This window comes from Uranotaenia lowii, chromosome 3, assembly GCF_029784155.1.
Source record: "Uranotaenia lowii strain MFRU-FL chromosome 3, ASM2978415v1, whole genome shotgun sequence".
Classification (NCBI taxonomy): domain Eukaryota; kingdom Metazoa; phylum Arthropoda; class Insecta; order Diptera; family Culicidae; genus Uranotaenia; species Uranotaenia lowii.
In genome coordinates this window covers 256,231,316-256,249,054 of record NC_073693.1, presented here as the reverse complement: position 1 = coordinate 256,249,054, position 17,739 = coordinate 256,231,316, and the positions used below count along the sequence as shown (strand labels likewise).

Below are 17,739 nucleotides of genomic sequence, written 5' to 3'. Positions count from 1 at the left end.
GGTCAACTTCACCTCGCGACGAGGTAAGTTTTACCTTATTTGGTTTTACCTTTTTTTCTAGGTGAATTATACTTTTTTATTCAGCTCAATTCAGGTGAACTTCACCTCGCTACGAGGTAAGATTTACCTTTTTTGGATTCACCTTTTTCTTCGGTGAATTGTACCTTTTTTCCAACCTCGATTCAGGTAAATTTTACATCGCTGTGAGGTGAGTTTCACCTCGAAGAGGTAGAAGCTACCTTTTTGGCTTTCACGATCGTTTACCTTGGCTATCTCGGTAAATTTGACCTTTTTATTATTTTCCGTGTGTGATTGTGGCAGAAGTATACCTCGCGCTTCGCACCTAGATCAGGAGTAACTTTTTGCATGCGCCTGGTGGAGAAAAGGCAACATCTCTGGCGAATACGGAAAAACCCGGTGAGGATATTCCATGATGGCATTTTTTCCCAGGGATTTTACAGCAATGATGGCATTTATCAATTTCACTCTCTCATTTCATTAACTTTAACTGTACACTTTGTGTGCAGGGAAAATGAAACAAACACCTGAATATAGTAGGTTTCATTAGAGTTTTTGTTGAAAGACGGCGAACCAGCTTGATGTGTGTTTGCGGCATTTCATTTACGCATCTGGAAACATACTTAGTTAACAATCTTACGGCGCGTTCGTAAATTGTTTTTTTTAGGTGATGCATCAGTCGATCGATTTGTTTGGTAGATGTCAAATCACTTTCCAAACGTCGATAAAAAAAATCACTTCGATAGAAAAAATCAATTTACGAACACGCCGTTAATGTTCTCTATTTTATTTCAATATTTTGAGTTTTATTTTCATAATTGCAGTTATTTAAAAAAAAAAAAAATTAAGGAGTTCTGGTTCGCCCGGCACTTGTCGAGCGAGGACGTGTTTGAGTGTCCGACTTCCATGCGACTTATTTGTGTAGGATGTTTGTTTTACCCATTTTAATCCGTTCAGTGGGTTATGTTTTTATTTGTGTAACCTGCTTTATGTGCGAAAATGTATTTAAAAGTTTTGATTATTTAAAACATTGATTTGTACTCTTTGAGCATCAAAGGTCATGAGACTTCTAAAATGTGAGGCAAAGGAGAGCAAGGAATCAAAGAGTTTTCAAAAACAATTTGCGAAAATTTGTGTCTAAATATTAAAATATAATCCATTTTCATTTTAAGTTGCTTTCCGTCTTTAAACAGTAAAGCCTTTTTGATAACTCTTTGCTTCAACAGGGATAACGTTTAGGGAAAAGAGCTAGTTTATCAAAGAAGAAATTTGAATGGTTTTGATTTGCCTTCAATATTTTATTCGATCCATTTTATTGGACGTCTATCAAATGCCTCATAGAAATAGGAGTTTCCTTAGGAAATGTCTAGGAGCATAGGAGGTGTAGGAAAATCATGATCGCACCATTTACCAAAATGGATCCTGATCTCTACCTTTCCCCAACTAACACAACTCCTTGGATACTTGAATATGGATTCGCAGACGTATAGACGGTTTCCATAGTTGATGATACTAGCTTATCTCTGGTTCTGACTATTTCAAAAAAAATGTTTTTGGAGTATGCAGGAGTGAGAGGTTGTTAGTTGAACTTAAAGAGTATCTACCTAACAATTCTTCCCTTTTCCCGTCCCCCCCTAGGACGTGGCCGGCGCCGTTATTAATCAGATAAATTATATAAAAAAGGTAGAGTATCAGTTTTGTACAATCAGAATGGCTGCTAATCCCAAGCACCATTCTTTTGGACTTTGTGCAAAATTGATGGCCTCGATTAATCACGGAGTAGCAACCATTGGCGACGTGGAACTTGTTCTGCTTAGCCACGCCAGCGATCATGGAATTCGAAATGTACCTATAGTTTGAAATCAAATGTAAATAATACTTCATTCCTCTAAAATCGATTTAAAAACAAAAACGTGTAAATAAAGCATTTCGAGTTCAATGATTAAAGGTGGATATGAGTAGTCAAACAAGCTAAGCTAAGCTTTGAAACATTTGGTTTTATGCTTCTAGTTTTCTAAGAAATAATAATTGTTGAAGATAACACTCACGATCACTTTTGTTTAAATCCATCTTAATGTTTTTTTTTAATTCAATGTAAATATATTTTAATTATTTTTCATATTAGGTATTCTTTGCTTGAGTTCAAAACCAAGCGAAAATTTCTTAATCATTATTCTTTACGAAGGAAACTCATTACTAGCAATGCAGCCATCCAATTTTATTTTTACATTATCTATTTACAGATTTAGATATTTACAAAGTTAAATCCTGTATTTGTTTTTACATGATTTCAAAGACTGATGGTCCTGTATATTAAGCAAACTTTTTTTAATCAGTAAAATATCCATAATATTTTAAGAATGAACAAATCTTTGAAATTAATTACAGCTCCGGTTTTTCTTTTTTAAGTTTAAAACCTTAGTTTGATTTCCTTTGAGAGAATGATGAATTTGGTATACAAAATAACATTTAGGAAATATTTTCAATGTGATTTGAAAAAAAAGTGTTGCTTAAAAAGTTTAAAAAGAACCTAAATTTTGTTACTATCTATCGGTTCGACCCGTAAATTTAGACCTCTGGAATAAAGTAGAGTGTCAACAATGATTTTCTACTTTTTGCCAAGGTTATTAAATACTAGGTTCTCTGACTTGTACGGTAAGTAAGCGTGGAGCGCACGGTGAAGTGGGGTGATGCTCGACCAAACAGAAAGCTACTTGGAACCCCTTGATGTGGGTGTTCCACAAGGCAGTAATATTGGTCCATTATTATTCACGATTGTAACCAACGGGCTGATTTACTGCAAAAAGACTTAGAGATTCTTCACAAATATTTCAATAGTAACCTTCCTTTTTTAAACTTATCGAAAACTGATTGATCTTTCGCTCGTCCAGAGGAGTTATCACTACTCAGCAGTAATCACCTTTTTTTCGCAAATTCTACAATTAAATAAGTTTACAACTTTAAATACTTGGGGTTGACACTGGATGAAACACTTTCCTGGAGTCTTCATATAAACAACATAATCAAAAAAAACATCGTCCTTGAGTGGCTTTCTTTGGAGACATAGGAATTTTGTACCGCGTCATGTCCTTATGAAATTTTACTTTGCATTCATTCATTCCCAGTTTAACTACCTTATCGCAGTGTGTGGGAGGGCATCATCCGGCTGCAGACGTTGCAGAATCGTTGTATGAAAACTATCTTCAAACTATCTTTCCTCTATCCAACTTCTTTACTTTATTCGATTACAACTCATAATGTTTTGCCTTTATCTAAATTGTGCAGCTTGCAAACATTAATGTACGTGTTCGATAATTTGAACTCCACAGATAATAACCGTAATTTATTATTTAGCTCAGGTACTCGCTCAACATCTTTCGGTCAACGCAGAATCTCTTACATTGGACCATTGTCCTACAACAGTCTTCCAGAAGTCTTTAAAAGCACTAACAACCGTAGCTCTTTCAAGTTGCAACTCATTTGTCACCTCAGAGAATTACTTTAGTCTTTAACCAAATCCTCAGGTCAGTTTTTTTTTGCGTTTTAATCAATAATTTTATTTTTAATCTGTTAATTTTGATTTAGTAGTAAAACCTTTTTTTAAATATTTTTCTATAAAGCGTTAGTTTAATAATTCTTGTTTAATTTTTGTTGTTTTTGTTAAATAAAATGGATCTCTTAAAAGGAAATCTTTTTCCACTGAGATTCATGTCAAAATTTAGTTTATTGTATCGTACATTTTCCCCGCATAATGTAAATATTTTTTTAAAATCTCAGCATGAGTTAATTTTGCTCGCGTTAAGTTGTTGTTGATAATTCTTTTTTGCTGTCAGGCATGCAGAAAGCGTCCATTACCAGGGGGCTCAACGGAGCCTTTTGGTGTGGGGAAGTGTGGTGGGCCGCTTTATAAATAGGAAAAAATGGCTGATTCTGAAATTTGAGAGATCGTATCACCTTCTATTTACCCCCTTGCTTTATGCTTCTAGGACATCAGAGAGATCAGAATAGTAAATGACAGTAAGAAATTGGGCCAAGTAGACTAACCTGGGGACCCCAAAGCCCTAGAGTAAAAGTGCGGCAGACTGAATTTCTTACCGATTTGGCAGCACTGAAAAAGCTTCTGTAATTTTTCAACACTGCCAATAACGTAAACATTCGCATGACTTCTTGTTGATGTGCAGCTGTGTCGCATGAAGTTGATTTTCGTTTTGTGAATATTATTTAATTTGTTCTCCGTTGTGTCAATTGTTAGAATAAAAATGAATTGCTTCTTTCCGTTTTGCTCGAATGAATTTTCTCTGCATTCTTGATTGAGTTCAATTAAAAAATTGAAAGTCACAGTCACACAGATTACAACACTTCCCACGAATTTGAAATGGTAAAAATGGTTATGTTCGATTGGAACGACTTTTGACAGTTCGATTGGAACTCCGCGGTGACAGTCTGCCGCACTTTTATTTTAGGGCTTTAGGGGACCCCAGTTCTGAGAACAAGTTCAATCATGTTAGAAAAAAAATGGTAGACATTTTGACAATAGTAGCAATTTTGAAAATTCTACAATGCAAACATTTTTTTACAGCACCATGTCTATTTTCGCATGCAAAAATAGTTGATTTTATGTATTTCAGATGCAGCTGAAATAGAAATAATATTGTAAAAAAAAATAAAAATTTTCAAAAATTAATCAAATTTATTGTTTTATTGGCATTATATTAAATCGTATTACAACATAATTCAAAAGCAACCGCTAGATCATGAGAGCTTCAGCTGGAGTTTCGAATTGCATTACGAGGATGACTTAAACTAATTTTCTAAATCTTGATCTATATATTTGTTTTCAAAATGTGATATTTTTAATCTGTTTTTATAAGCTTTATAAGTTCTTTGATTGTCCAGTAATAACAAGGTCACGATCCTGGATCCATGGATACTGCTCGAGGAGGACTTGCGCACACTCGGAGTATTTGAGACGAGTGTTAAGAACGGAGAACGAAATGTGGAGGCGGAGGATGAACCACGAGCTCGCGACACTCTACGGCGAACCCAGTATTAAGAAGGTGGTAAAGCTAGACGGATACGCTGGGCAGAATATGTTGCAAGAATGCCGGACGACTGTCCTGCAAAACAGGTGTTCGCTGCCAATCCGGTAGGAATGAGATGAGCGGGGCGCAACGAGCGAGGTGGTTAGACCAAATGGAGCGTGATCTGGCGAATGTGGGATGCCCGAGAAGTTGAAGAACGGTTGCCATGAACCGAGTGAATTGGAGGAATATTGTTCATCAGGTTATGTCGTGAGACGGAACACCAAATAAATAAATTATAAGTTCTTTGATTATTAAATTGATAGAGTTTATCCCTTCCTTTTCCAGGAAGGCACACAAACTATACCATAAAATGTTTTAAGTATCTGAGAGATGAGCTCTCAATAAGTTTGTTTATTTTTGCTCAGCTTTTCTGTGGTTTGTTGGTAAACAAACTTCATGAGTTCCGCATAGTTGCATAGCCTACATAGCCAAAATGGCTGAATCGGGAATTCGATATTCGGTAACACCTCCTGTACATATACACACCTTGGTTCTGAGAACCCTCTGCTGAAAGGAGGTCACGGTCTTTAATAATCATACTCTTTTTTTTTTGTACCCAAAAATCCACTCAAATATAGCTCAATTGGTTGATACGTTTTTAAGCTTTACAACTAAATTATGTATATGGAGCCACCTCTTACCCCTAATCCGTATTAGATTTCATTACCCTAATCAGCACTATTTGACACTCCAAGCTAAAATCGTCATAACTCTTTTTATATCCAACCGATTACAATGAAACTTATATCAATAGAAACCTTGTAATGTCAGTAAAATATTTTTAGAACAATATATAAAGCTAAAGCTTCTAGTTTTCTCGTTATTCAGCATGAAAGAAAAAAAATCCGAAAAAACATGCCTCAGGAAAACAGCTGTAGTTCATATATTACACGTCCAAAAAAATTTTTGTTTTATACATATGAAAGCTGAAGTTAATGTCTACATCATGGAACAAAGAAATATTTTTTTAATTTTTTTTAATGAAATGGTCACAAAAAGTTCAAAACAATGGTCTGAAAAACCTACTTTTCGTTCGATTGCTAGTAAATACTGTTTGAGCGATGGTAGAGTTTTTTTTAGAAATATGACAACAAATTTTATTGAAATTCTAACATTTTGCTGTCTTTACATTTTCGCTGCAACAAAAATTGAATTTACTGGAATTTTTCAAAGTTGACTACTTTGCACGATTTTTTTACTAATTGAAATTTCATCTGTTTTTGTGGTCCACCGTCAGGTTGTACCCGGATTTTCAGTGCTTTTACTTTGTTTGGACCAATCAAAAGTATATTCATTGGAAAGCACATTTAATCTACATTCTAGTAAGGTGCAACAATTTACGCTGTGAGATATCACAAAAATATGAAAATAATAAACGTAAAATCATTCCTGAATTTCTAGAACTACAAGCAGCGCGTCCAGCAAAACGTGTTTGATTGCTCTCCGACTAGGTGCGGTGGGTGGTGATTCGGGCAGAGAGCGAAGCCGACAGACGAAATAATGATGCGTGTCGTGACTAGCAAACGAGAACTACTGTCAATAGAAAATTTCCAACCAAGAAACGTACGACACGCATCATTATTTCGTCTGTCGGCTTCGCTCTCTGCCCGAATCACCACCCACCGTACCTACTCGGAGAGCAAACAAACACGATTTGCTGGACGCGCTGCTTGTGATTCTATGAATTCAGAAATGATTTTACGTTTATAATTTTTATATTTTTGTGAAATCTCACAGCGTAAATTGTTGCACCTCACTAGAATGTAGATTAAATTCCCTTTTCTATGGATATAGTTTTGATTGCTTCAAACGGCGAGAAAGCACTGAAAATCCGGGTACAGCCTGACGGTGGACCACAAAAACAGATAAAATATCAATTAGTGAAAAAATCGCGCAAAGTAGTCAACTTTAAAAAATTCCAGTAAATTCAATTTTTGTTGCAGCGAAAATCTAAAGACAGCAAAATGTTAGAATTTTAATAAAGTTTGTAGTCATATTTTTAAAAAAAAACTCTACCATCGCTCAAACGTATTTACTAGCAATCGAATGAAAAGTAGGTTTTTCAGACCACTTTTTTGAACTTTTTGTGACCATTTCATTAAAAAAAATTAAAAAAATATTTCTTTGTTCCATGATGTAGACATTAACTTCAGCTTTCATATGTATCAGGCAAATATTTTTTTGAACGTGTAATATATGAACTACAACAGTTTTCCTGAGGCATGTTTTTTCGGATTTTTTTTCTTTCATGCTGAATAACGAGAAAACTAGAAGCTTAAACTATATATAATGTTCTAAACATATTTTACTGACATTACAAGGTTTCTATTGATATAAGTTTTATATGAAGTTTATAATAATTCAAACGACTTAAGTGGATTTTACTTTTGGAGTGTCAAAATGACACTCTAAGTCGGAAAAGGGAGTTTTTTTTGTCCAGGATTCCAGGGTTCGTCCATAAATAAAGTAAAGATGCAAAATTAAAGAACTTTTGAATTCATTTAGGGTTCCCGAAGAAATTTTTGTTTTTTGAAGCTTCTGAAAAAAGTTACAAGCATTCAAACTTGAAATAGTGTCAAAATGACACTCTAATGCGGATGAGGGTTAACTCCACACTGTAAGGCGTAAAGGTCTATAACAATCGTAACAAACATAACTCGTAATCAAATACGTTTCCATTCCATAGTTGATTCCATTTGTTGGCTTCGTTAGCATAAATATAGCAGTTATGCTAACAAAATTGTATTGGGCCCACCTCCCTCTTCCTATGTACCTTCTCACTGAAAAGAGGATGGTGTGTCAAATAATCATAGAACCATACAAAAATGATTTTCAATTTAAATTGTGTTCATTTCTTGGATAAATTTCTATGATTTTGAAAAAAAAATGTATGCAGCCCTCCTCTTTTTTATATTCCCAATCCTATCCTCCTACTGTAAGAAAGGAATTGTTTCACATAGAAATATTTCTTGTATTGAAATATTCTTGAGTTATGCATAAACGTGAATAGGAGTACCACCTCCGCCCTCCTTATCTTCCCATTAAATGGAGAGATGAGAACTACATATTCATAGAAATATTTTTCGTACCCAATCAGCCTTTTAACGCTAAATTTTGATTCATTTGCTCGATTAATTCTCGCGTACTGCAAAAAAAAAAAAATTGTATGGAAGCCCCCTTTTTCATTCAACTTTTAGAAGGAGTGAGGGATACCAATTATTCATAGAAGCATTTCTCGTACCCAAATACCCTTCCATGCCAAGTTTGGTTTAATTTGCTGTAATTGTGTTAACAGATTATCACCGCTGATTTTTATGATTTAATTGAATGGTTATTGGCATGTCGGTGAACTATACATTCTAATAGGAAGAATATCAAATGAAAGTAATGAAAACTATTAGACGGATGTATTAGATTAGGACACTCAGAGGAAATCTTATTATAAATTTCATAAGATACATCTTATGAACCACTTTTTTGCGTCCAAGCTAATTTTTCATAAGAGTCTTATGAAATTCTTTCAATTTTCATACGATGTTCTTATGAAAAATAGAAGAAACGGCATTGTGAAAAAATGATGAACACATTCATTCATAGCATCAGTTTTTTTTCATCATCTAACAGTACGAAGCAATCGCCAGTTCATAGTTATTATAGTTTTCCTTCAATGTTAATTGTTATTGTTATCTCCGGAATGGTAAGTTCGATTTGATGTTTTTGGTGTGAACGTTGAATATATTAGTAAACTAAAATACATTATTTGTTTACTTTTCAGCAAGCTGATCGGCAAAAAACGAAAGGTCGAAGATTAAGATGCTGCAAAAAAAAAACTTTGATGGAGCCGTCTGTTGATGCGCTGCTGATGGTGACCATGAAGGATTTAATTTTAAACAAATTTGGCAAACAATAAAGTGAACGTTTTCAACATGAAATATCGAGAATTTTTCTTATTAGAAAGTGATTTACTGTTTCCATAAGAATCTCTTATGAAAAGCAACAACCTCTCATTGAAGAAGGCGTTCATCTTCAGAATTCATTCGCGTCATAAGACAATCTTATGAATTTCATTAATTTTTCTTATGGCGCCACTTCATAAGAGAATCTTATGGCATACATAATAGTATTTTTCTGAGTGGAAGCATGAAAGGTGTTGAAAATGAGCCAAGAGCGGGAAATGGTCTTGTGCGGCAAGAAGTTTTCTCAAATCACGCTCTTGGCTCATTTTCAACACCTTTCATGCTTCCTAATCTAATCCATCCGTCTATAATTTTCATTACTTTCATTTAATATTCTTCCTATTAGAATGTATAGTTCACCGAAATGCCATTAACCATTCAATTAAATCATTTGCTGTAATTGAAGCTTCCATCCCCCTTTCCTTTTTTCGCTGGAAGAAGAGATGGGCCTCAAATAACCATAGAAACATTCCCCGTATCTAAATATCATTACACACCAAATCTGGTTCCTTTTGTTTGTTTAGTTCTCGAGTTATGTAAAAAAAATCTCCCTCCCCCTTATTATTTTTTCACTGGAAAAAGGAGGGGTTCTAAACCAAAAAAACATTCCGAAATACACTCCCATGCCAAATTTAGTTCTGTTTGCATTATAAGTTCTCGAGTTATGAAGACTTACTACTTTTGTTTAAGAGACCTCCTCCCCCTTCCAGTGAGAGGGAGAGGTCCCAAACATTCGTAGGAACTTTCCCTGGCCTCAGAATCCTCACATTTGCCAAGTTTTAAGTAAATCAATTCAGTAGTTTTCGAGTCTATAGGGAACAGACAGAAAGATTTTTTTTATTGCGATCACGAATTTGCTCAGACGATTCCCTTCGAATTTTAAGTAAGTTCCTTCCGTAAAAGCATTCGAATCTTTCTATCGACCAATATGGGAACACATCATTATCTCGAAAGCTAATGTTTGTTCTAATCATTCCACGGATGTGAAGACCGATTTGGCAGCATTCGTATGGATCTGTGTGCGCTTTCTCAATCACCGATCGTTTGCAAGTCCCAGCTAATACACAAAGGTGAATGTTTTAGCACCAGGTTGGACTGGCATTATCAATCATTCAATTTGAGCCGCAATCATTAAATGTAAGCAACTAGCCGGGACGACGATGGATGATCGCGCGTTGGCGTTTCATGGTGTTGGTAGGTATATAAAATTTACAGAGAGCTATTGCATCGAACTAGTCGAGATTCAGATTTTGGCCGATACTAAACTACACGCCTTTGGAGCTTCTCTTGGAATAGGCTTTTCGAAATAGATCTCAAAGCCATGGCTAGGTTCGCGTTTGTGATTTTCGCCTTGTGCCTGCTTCAGGTATGTATCTTGTTCGGATTTAATTTTTCGAAAGTTAGAATATTTGAATTAGTGGTTTTTCCGTTTCTGACGACAGGTTTCGTTGGCACGTGTAGCTCGGGACGCACCAGTTCCCGCTGAGGAAAACACATTCTTAAAAACCTTGACTGATTTCGGTACCAAGATTCAAGAGGCAGTCAGCGATACTCAGCAGAATATTTTGAAATCCCTTGGTTTCCATTCGAACGAAGAAGTTATCGAAACCATCAAAACTAATACCAACAAATACGTAGAACAGCTGAAGTCGATCCAGACTAATTTCGCAGAACAGTTCCAGACGGCATCCGATCCCATAGTAAGGGATTTGAATAAAAGGATAACGGAAACGACTAAAACTCTGAGTGAACAAAACCCAGAAGCTTTCCAGAAAGCCAAGGATTTCCAAGAAGCAATTCAAGGCCATATCCAAGGCTTTGTGACTGAGGCCCAAAAAGTTGGTGAAAGATTGAAAGAGGAAGGGCAAGGAACATCGGAGCAGCTTCAAGCTGGTGTTAAACAGTTGCTTGATGCTACAGTGCAACATTTCCAGAAAATGACCAACGAGCTGAAGGCTCCAGAACCAGCGTCTTAATTGTCTAGATCAATTGGATTAAGTGTAGAAGTCAGAACAGTGCAAATAACAACCTGCAATAAATGACTTGATGATTTTATCAGTTACATGCGTGCTTCTATTTGTGCTCATTAAGTGAACAGTTCATTTTCAGATATACACCGGATGATAAATTGCTCGCATGGGTGATTGTGCTAGCTAAGTTGTGGTGCTCAATAATCATTCAGCCACGCCATACAGTCTTGTTGACTAAATTGGTCCAATTTCCGCTTGAACGGGTGGTTTGAATTTCTATTAAAAGCTGCCCTGTCCAAAGGTCGATTTGTATGTTATTGTTTATTTGCAGCTTTATCAAATGTTATGGTTTTTCTAGCAGATGCGGGTGAGGCCATGGTTTACTTTGGCTCGTGTAGTTATGGGCATAATTAGAGAGAATTCATACTTCTAAATGTTAAGATCTAGCTCAAAACTAATTTTGCAAGGTGCTTATTTGCTTCAGATTTCTTTTTGCACTCTAAAGCTTAGTCCACACTAGACGACGAATGCTGTTGTTGTTGGAAACATGAGACAGTCTCAGTGTCTTCCAAAGAAAATCGGAGACAGCCTCAATGTCTCTCGAGACTCCTACTGCCTCCTAGTGTAGACGAGGCTTAAAAGATTTTCATAAGTACAACACACATAGGTATGCTATTATTGCTGATAAAAGGAATTAATTTCGTAAAAACATTTCGTTTAATATTGTAACAAGTTTGTTACAGTGTATGTACGTGTTTATGTTATGTATATTGGTGATCTATCATGGGTGCACGGATTCACCGCAGTTTGTGCCTAAGTATGTGTTTCCATGCATTCTTTAGATTTAGTATTTCGACAAATCTCCAATGCATTCAAAAAATGTTTGCTATAGCTTATTAAAATAGCCAGTGCCTTGGAACATACTCAATCATATTCGAGCGAGGAGGAAGATCTTTTTGAAGATAACGGCTGCAAAAGCGAGAAAAAAACGTGCCAATATGGAGGATACTCTTATAGGTGCTGATTGCAACTGACAATGCGTTGTTCATCACTAATTGGCAACGACAAACGACTGCAGACGAACGTACAACAATTCCTGATAGCTAGATTCGAAATAGAACGTCAATTTACTTTAAAGCATACCAAGTTATACGCTCCAAAACGTCGCCACGTTCAAGCAGATTATGAAGGAAAGCCGTTTAGGAAGCAAAAATCCTTCATTAATTTTCTGAAGTACGCTACATAATTACGTATCAAGTTTGATAAAAAAAATATCGTCATTATAAGTGTTACAATCATTTTGAATGGAACGCCTCCTCCTTTCCTGAGGTTGGAGGAGTCTTTTTTATTTAAAAAATATCATCATGTTGTCAATGGATTCCCATGAATGGATGAATAAAGCATGGATCACGATGAATCTGTACAGTACTTTGTTCGAAAATTTTTCCTCTATCAGTGCTGAAAACTTCATTACGATTCGTTTTGTTTCAAAAAAGTTACACGTGATGGAAGCCGCGAGACGAAGTGGTCGCGTTCAAAAATCGCGAAGGTCAAATCGTTCGTTCGTCAGCGTTCTTAAACGTTTCCGTGAGATGTATACTATCGATTGGCAGGTTCATACCAAGTAACCAAACCTGACATTGAAGAAGAATGTAGAAGCCAAAGGACGGGCCCGGAAGTTATACAACAAACTTCTAACGAAGTACGACGGATGCATCCTCATGGATGACGAAACGTACGTGAAGATGGATTTTGGGCGACTTCCTGGCAAAAAATTTTACAAAGCCACTGGTCAGGGTGTTGTCTCCGCGAAGTTCAAATTAGTTTTTGCCGATAAGTTTACATGAAAGTGTTTGATCTGGCAAGGTAAATGCAGCTGTGGACGAAAAACCCCGTTTTTTGTGAAAAACACGACCATGGACTCAAAGAAACATAGACCTGCTCAACCTAAGCTTCAACTATTAGGCAGAACTATCACTCAATCGAGGTGTTTCAAATATCTTGGGGTTTGGTTTGATTCCAAGTGTATCTAGAGAGCCCATATTGAGTATCTGAAAGGAAAATGCCAACAAAGAATCAATTTTCTCCGATCAATCACTGTCACCTGGTGGGGAGCCCATCCAGAAGATCTTTTAAAATTGTATCAAACAACGATTCTCTCAGTTATGGAATATGGTAGTTTCTGTTTCCAGTCAGCTGCCAAAACTCACCTCATCAAACTCAAGCGTATCCAATATCGTTGTCTCCGCATTGCTTTGGGTTGTATGCCCTCAACGCACAACATGAGTCTTGAAGTTTTGGCAGGCATGCTCCCATTGAAAGATCGATTCAATTTACTATCTCTGCGGTTCCTCATCAGGTGTGAGGTCCTGAAGCCATTGGTGATTGTAAATTTCGAAAAGCTCCTTGAGCAAAATCATCAAACCAGATTTATGTCTATATACAACGTTCTCATGTCAATGCAGGTAAACCCTTCTTCGTATTCTCCAACTCGTGTTTGTAGCCCAGAATACGATAATTCTTCTGTCCAGTTTGATTTGTCTATGCAGCAGGAAATTCGTGGAATCCCGGATCCGCATCGTCCACTTTTGATTCCAAGAATTTTATAAGCTAAATATAGACACGTCGATGCTGATAAAATGTACTTTACTGATGCTTCTCTAATAAAGGAATCAACGGGATTTGGAGTTTTCAACGAAATATTTAGCGCCTCTCACAGCCTACAGTCACCATGCACTGTTTATATGGCGGAGTTAGCAGCAATTCATTGGGCTTTGGACAGTATCGCTTCAAGACCAGTTGGGCACTACTATATTGTAACGGATATTCGGAGTTCTGTTGAAGCAATCCACTCAATGAAACCGGGAAAGCACTCGCCATACTTCTTCGAGAAGATACGGGATAGCTTGAGTGCTTTATCAAAACGTCGCTTTACCATCACCTTTGTCTGGGTTCCTTCGCATTGCTCGATAGAGGGTAATGAGAAGGCTGACACTCTGGCAAAGGTGGGGGCGATGGAAGGCGACACGTATCAGCGTGAAATCGCCTTCAACGAATTTTACTTTTTAGTTCGAAGAAACTCTCTTGTCAACTGGCAGCGCAAATGGGACGAGGATGAGTTGGGTCGGTGGCTCTACTCGATTATCCCAAAGGTTAACCATTAAACCATGGAGATTGAACCTGAGTCGGGATTTAATTCGTATATTTTCCCGTCTCATGTTCAATCATTATTCCTTAGACGCGATACTCTATCGTTTTGATATTGCTGGCAGCAATTTGTGTAGTTGCGGTCAAGGTTATCACGACATCGAGCATATTGTTTGGTCGTGCAAGGTCCATCTTGTCACCAGAACGAATTTTATAGACTCCCTCAGGGCCCGAGGAAAACCACCCCATGTTCCAGTGAGAGATATGCTGGCTGTAATAGACTTGGACTACATGTTCGAAATATATCTTTTCCTAAAAGGTATTGATCTTCGTCTATAATTCTTTTTATTTTCACATTTTCCTATCGATCTTCTATCTTTTCTTCAAAAAGTGAACTAGATATAAGCACATAATTGTAATCAAACAAAACGAGTTTGGCTCCTTAAAGCCCAAAGGTATGAGCCGTTTCAAATAAAGAATTTACAAAAATAAATAAATAAATAGTCGGTGAGCCGAATATTCAGCTTAACCCTTTCCTTCCCATGGTAGCACAGGTGATATAACACTTCGCACAGCTCGCATTTGAACTGGACGCGTTGGATCAACACCATTTGTTTTTTTTTATAATTTAAATCACGTACCTACTTTTCATTTTGTTAAGCTTTTTATCAATACCCATTAAAATCATTCTTTCAAAAGTTTTTTCTCTTCAGGTATTTCACGATAAATTTTTCACCTACTAAAATAAACACTGGTCTGAAAATATATTGAAAGTTATGTGAGTTTAAAAAAAACGTGATATTCAGTTTCATGTGTCTGGCGGCCATTGTTCAAGGCAAAAATAAAAATTTCAATAATGTCGATAGTTTGCCTTTTAAAGGATGGATATACTCAAGAAATATTTTACAAAATAGGATCGTTCTAGTTGACGAAATTCCATGTATTTTTTTCGTTTTATCTTGTTTTTCATTTGCACCCAATGTGTTGTTATCTTCCCAATGGAGCATACATGATCCACCTCAAAACCTAAATTTATCAACTGGTTCATTAAAGTAGACTAAAATTATGCATCTTTTGTTCTGGAATTCATTTGTAAATCCATATTTCTATTTTTAAAACGTAAAAAAAAACCTGGTGGGAAGGAAAGGGTTTACGGGTTTTGGGTAGTATTCGTCCATCTGAATATTTGGTACCTACATCTCTAACGCTGCGTCAACTGCAACGTTGATTTAAATTCGCGAATGCCATGAAGATAATAAAACGACTTTAATCGAAAAAAAAGACAGCCAAGCAAAACGGTTGGATTTAATTCTGGTTCCCATAATTTATTGATTTTTTTTGTTAAATAATACCATACTTACTATGTTGTACTTACACCACCTTACACTTTGCAAGCTTATGTTTATATAAGGTATTATGTTCCTGGGTGTGCTTAGTTTGCTCTCCACACAGGCAGATTTTCTGTTTTTGATGTACAGTTAGTCGTTTTCAAATATTCTTAACACTTGATAGTTTTTAAACACTTACCGTGGTAAGGGTTATAAAGCCTGATCGTTGTAGCAAAATTATCGAACACCCTTACTAGTTACAATTGGATGGTTTAACCTACAACACGATTTCATGTTTCATATATATATATATTAAGGAATTTGGAATTCTAAATTTAACAATTCAAAAAAATGCCGAATTTCACTTCATTGAAGCCGGTTGTAGACGTAGAAATCAATTTTAGTATACATGAACTCTAAACATAGTTATTGATGATCTTGTTATTTGTTTTCTTGTTTTAATGTAACCCCAGTTAACGGTACTTGAATATGTTACAAAAATAAAACTCCTTTATTAAAACAGAAAATATGCAGATGTCTACTTAGTGCCCATTATGCCCCTACTTCTTCTATGAAGAAGCCTAGTGTGCATTGCATGTTACTTATACTTTGCAGGTTTATATTTATAAAGGTGCTCATTAGGACCCACGGGGAGGGGTCAAATCAAAATATAAACAAAAGTTTGTGATAAACATCTATATATTTTGCTAATGTAAATCTTTGAACAAAGATACTTCGTCGTAATTTAATTTCTACATTCGCGTTAGGTCATCATCGTTCCTTAATGTCCTCTCAAAATTAAAACGTTCATGATAAACTTAATTAAATAACAGGACTTTTTTCGACCTGAAGTTGCTAGTCGAGTTTTAAAACTTTCATCGATGGATCAAATGAGTAACGCAACGCGATGCTAAATCGGCGAATCAAGAAGCAATCCATTCTACACACATTCTGATTAGCATTTTCTAGTGTGGTGTCACACTTCTTACCGAATAAGGCAAAAGGGTTTCCTTATGTGCAATATGTGTGCTCAACAAACCCGGTGTGTAGTTCGGTCACGTTTAAAGCGATTATGCAAAGAATTCACGTTTTTTGTCCGATTTTGTCTAGCTCATCGTTTGGTTGTAGGTAGAAGAGAGTGAAAATTACTGCCAATTTCGAACAGGCCATAACGTACTATAATGCGACGAAGTAAATGACTATCAAATTACGATCCATTAGTAAAATCACGCCATATGATTAACCACATTCGCATCAGTAAAATTACGACGACTTATCTACTAGGTAGGTAGCAGCTGTGGTAGCATTTTTGAAAGTGGCGTGGTGTGGTATTCGGAAAAAAATGGTATGGTTCTGGAGTTTTGGTTATTTATGTGGGAAAATAGAAGAAGCTGACAATTTACGATTTCATCAGGTATGACGAAATAACGTTCCTATTATGGAACCTTATGGTTGGACTTACCTTGGCATTCGAGTTTTTTAACCTTTTTTTATTTAGTAACTCGTGATTTTGTGCTGGTTGGTTTGATAGCAAAATCGAAAGGGAGACACCCCAAGCAACCAAAAGTCTCGTTAAAAAGGTCGAACACAGCTTAATCAGTATAATCAATGTGCTGAAATTCCTTTTATTCAGCCCATATTTTAAGTTCTTATTGAAACTTTGAAGTTCCATTACAGATTTGAACGGCCTTCTATTCAGCCCACAAGTAAACGTTTAATCAGCGAAAATAAGAAAAAAATAATTCTCCTCTTCTCTCTTACTTTGGTCACCACCAACCAGCCCATGTGGTGCTGCCAGTTTCTCGGCATCCATATTTATTCCCCCCATCACCTCCCTCAAATGATCTTGCTTTATTGCTTTTTTTTAACTTTGTTCGATACATGCCAGCACTGCTACACAATTATTTGATTCGGTTACTCAAGCAATCAAACAAACTAATGGAAAAAATTAGTCCTGGTACCCGATTTGAACCTGATCCTCCGAGATGATAGCCAAACATGCTGCCACGACACCACGCCTAGATGTTGCCTTGCCGGCAGCTAAAATTCGAAGTGGTTGTAAGCTTCCTAGAATATCCGCAAAGCAGCCAGCGGCCAGCAGGAAAGACGCATGTTGATTATTACTAAGAAACATTACGAAACGGCGTATAAATCAATCATCCGTTAAAATAATTTCAGTTTAAAAAAAATGGAATTCCATGTTTATAACTGTTAAGCATAAAATTATACAAATTCT

General features: G+C 36.2%; 1 protein-coding gene across 1 annotated transcript; it reads left to right on the top strand.

Moving 5' to 3' along the window:
* The first annotated feature begins 10,274 nt into the window (after window positions 1–10,274).
* LOC129754948 (uncharacterized) lies at window positions 10,275–11,120 on the top strand. The gene is made up of 2 exons (XM_055751214.1): window positions 10,275–10,424; window positions 10,501–11,120. Exons 1-2 carry the CDS (start codon window positions 10,380–10,382, stop codon window positions 11,032–11,034), a joined length of 579 nt encoding a protein of 192 aa, XP_055607189.1. The 5' UTR covers window positions 10,275–10,379; the 3' UTR covers window positions 11,035–11,120.
* Window positions 11,121–17,739: the final 6,619 nt, after the last annotated feature.

Coding starts and splice junctions, on each gene's coding strand:
- LOC129754948 (XM_055751214.1), top strand. CDS start 10,380: ATGGCTAGGTTCGCGTTTGTGATTTTCGCCTTGTGCCTGCTTCAG. Junction 10,425..10,500: donor TCGCCTTGTGCCTGCTTCAG/GTATGTATCTTG, acceptor TTCTGACGACAG/GTTTCGTTGGCACGTGTAGC.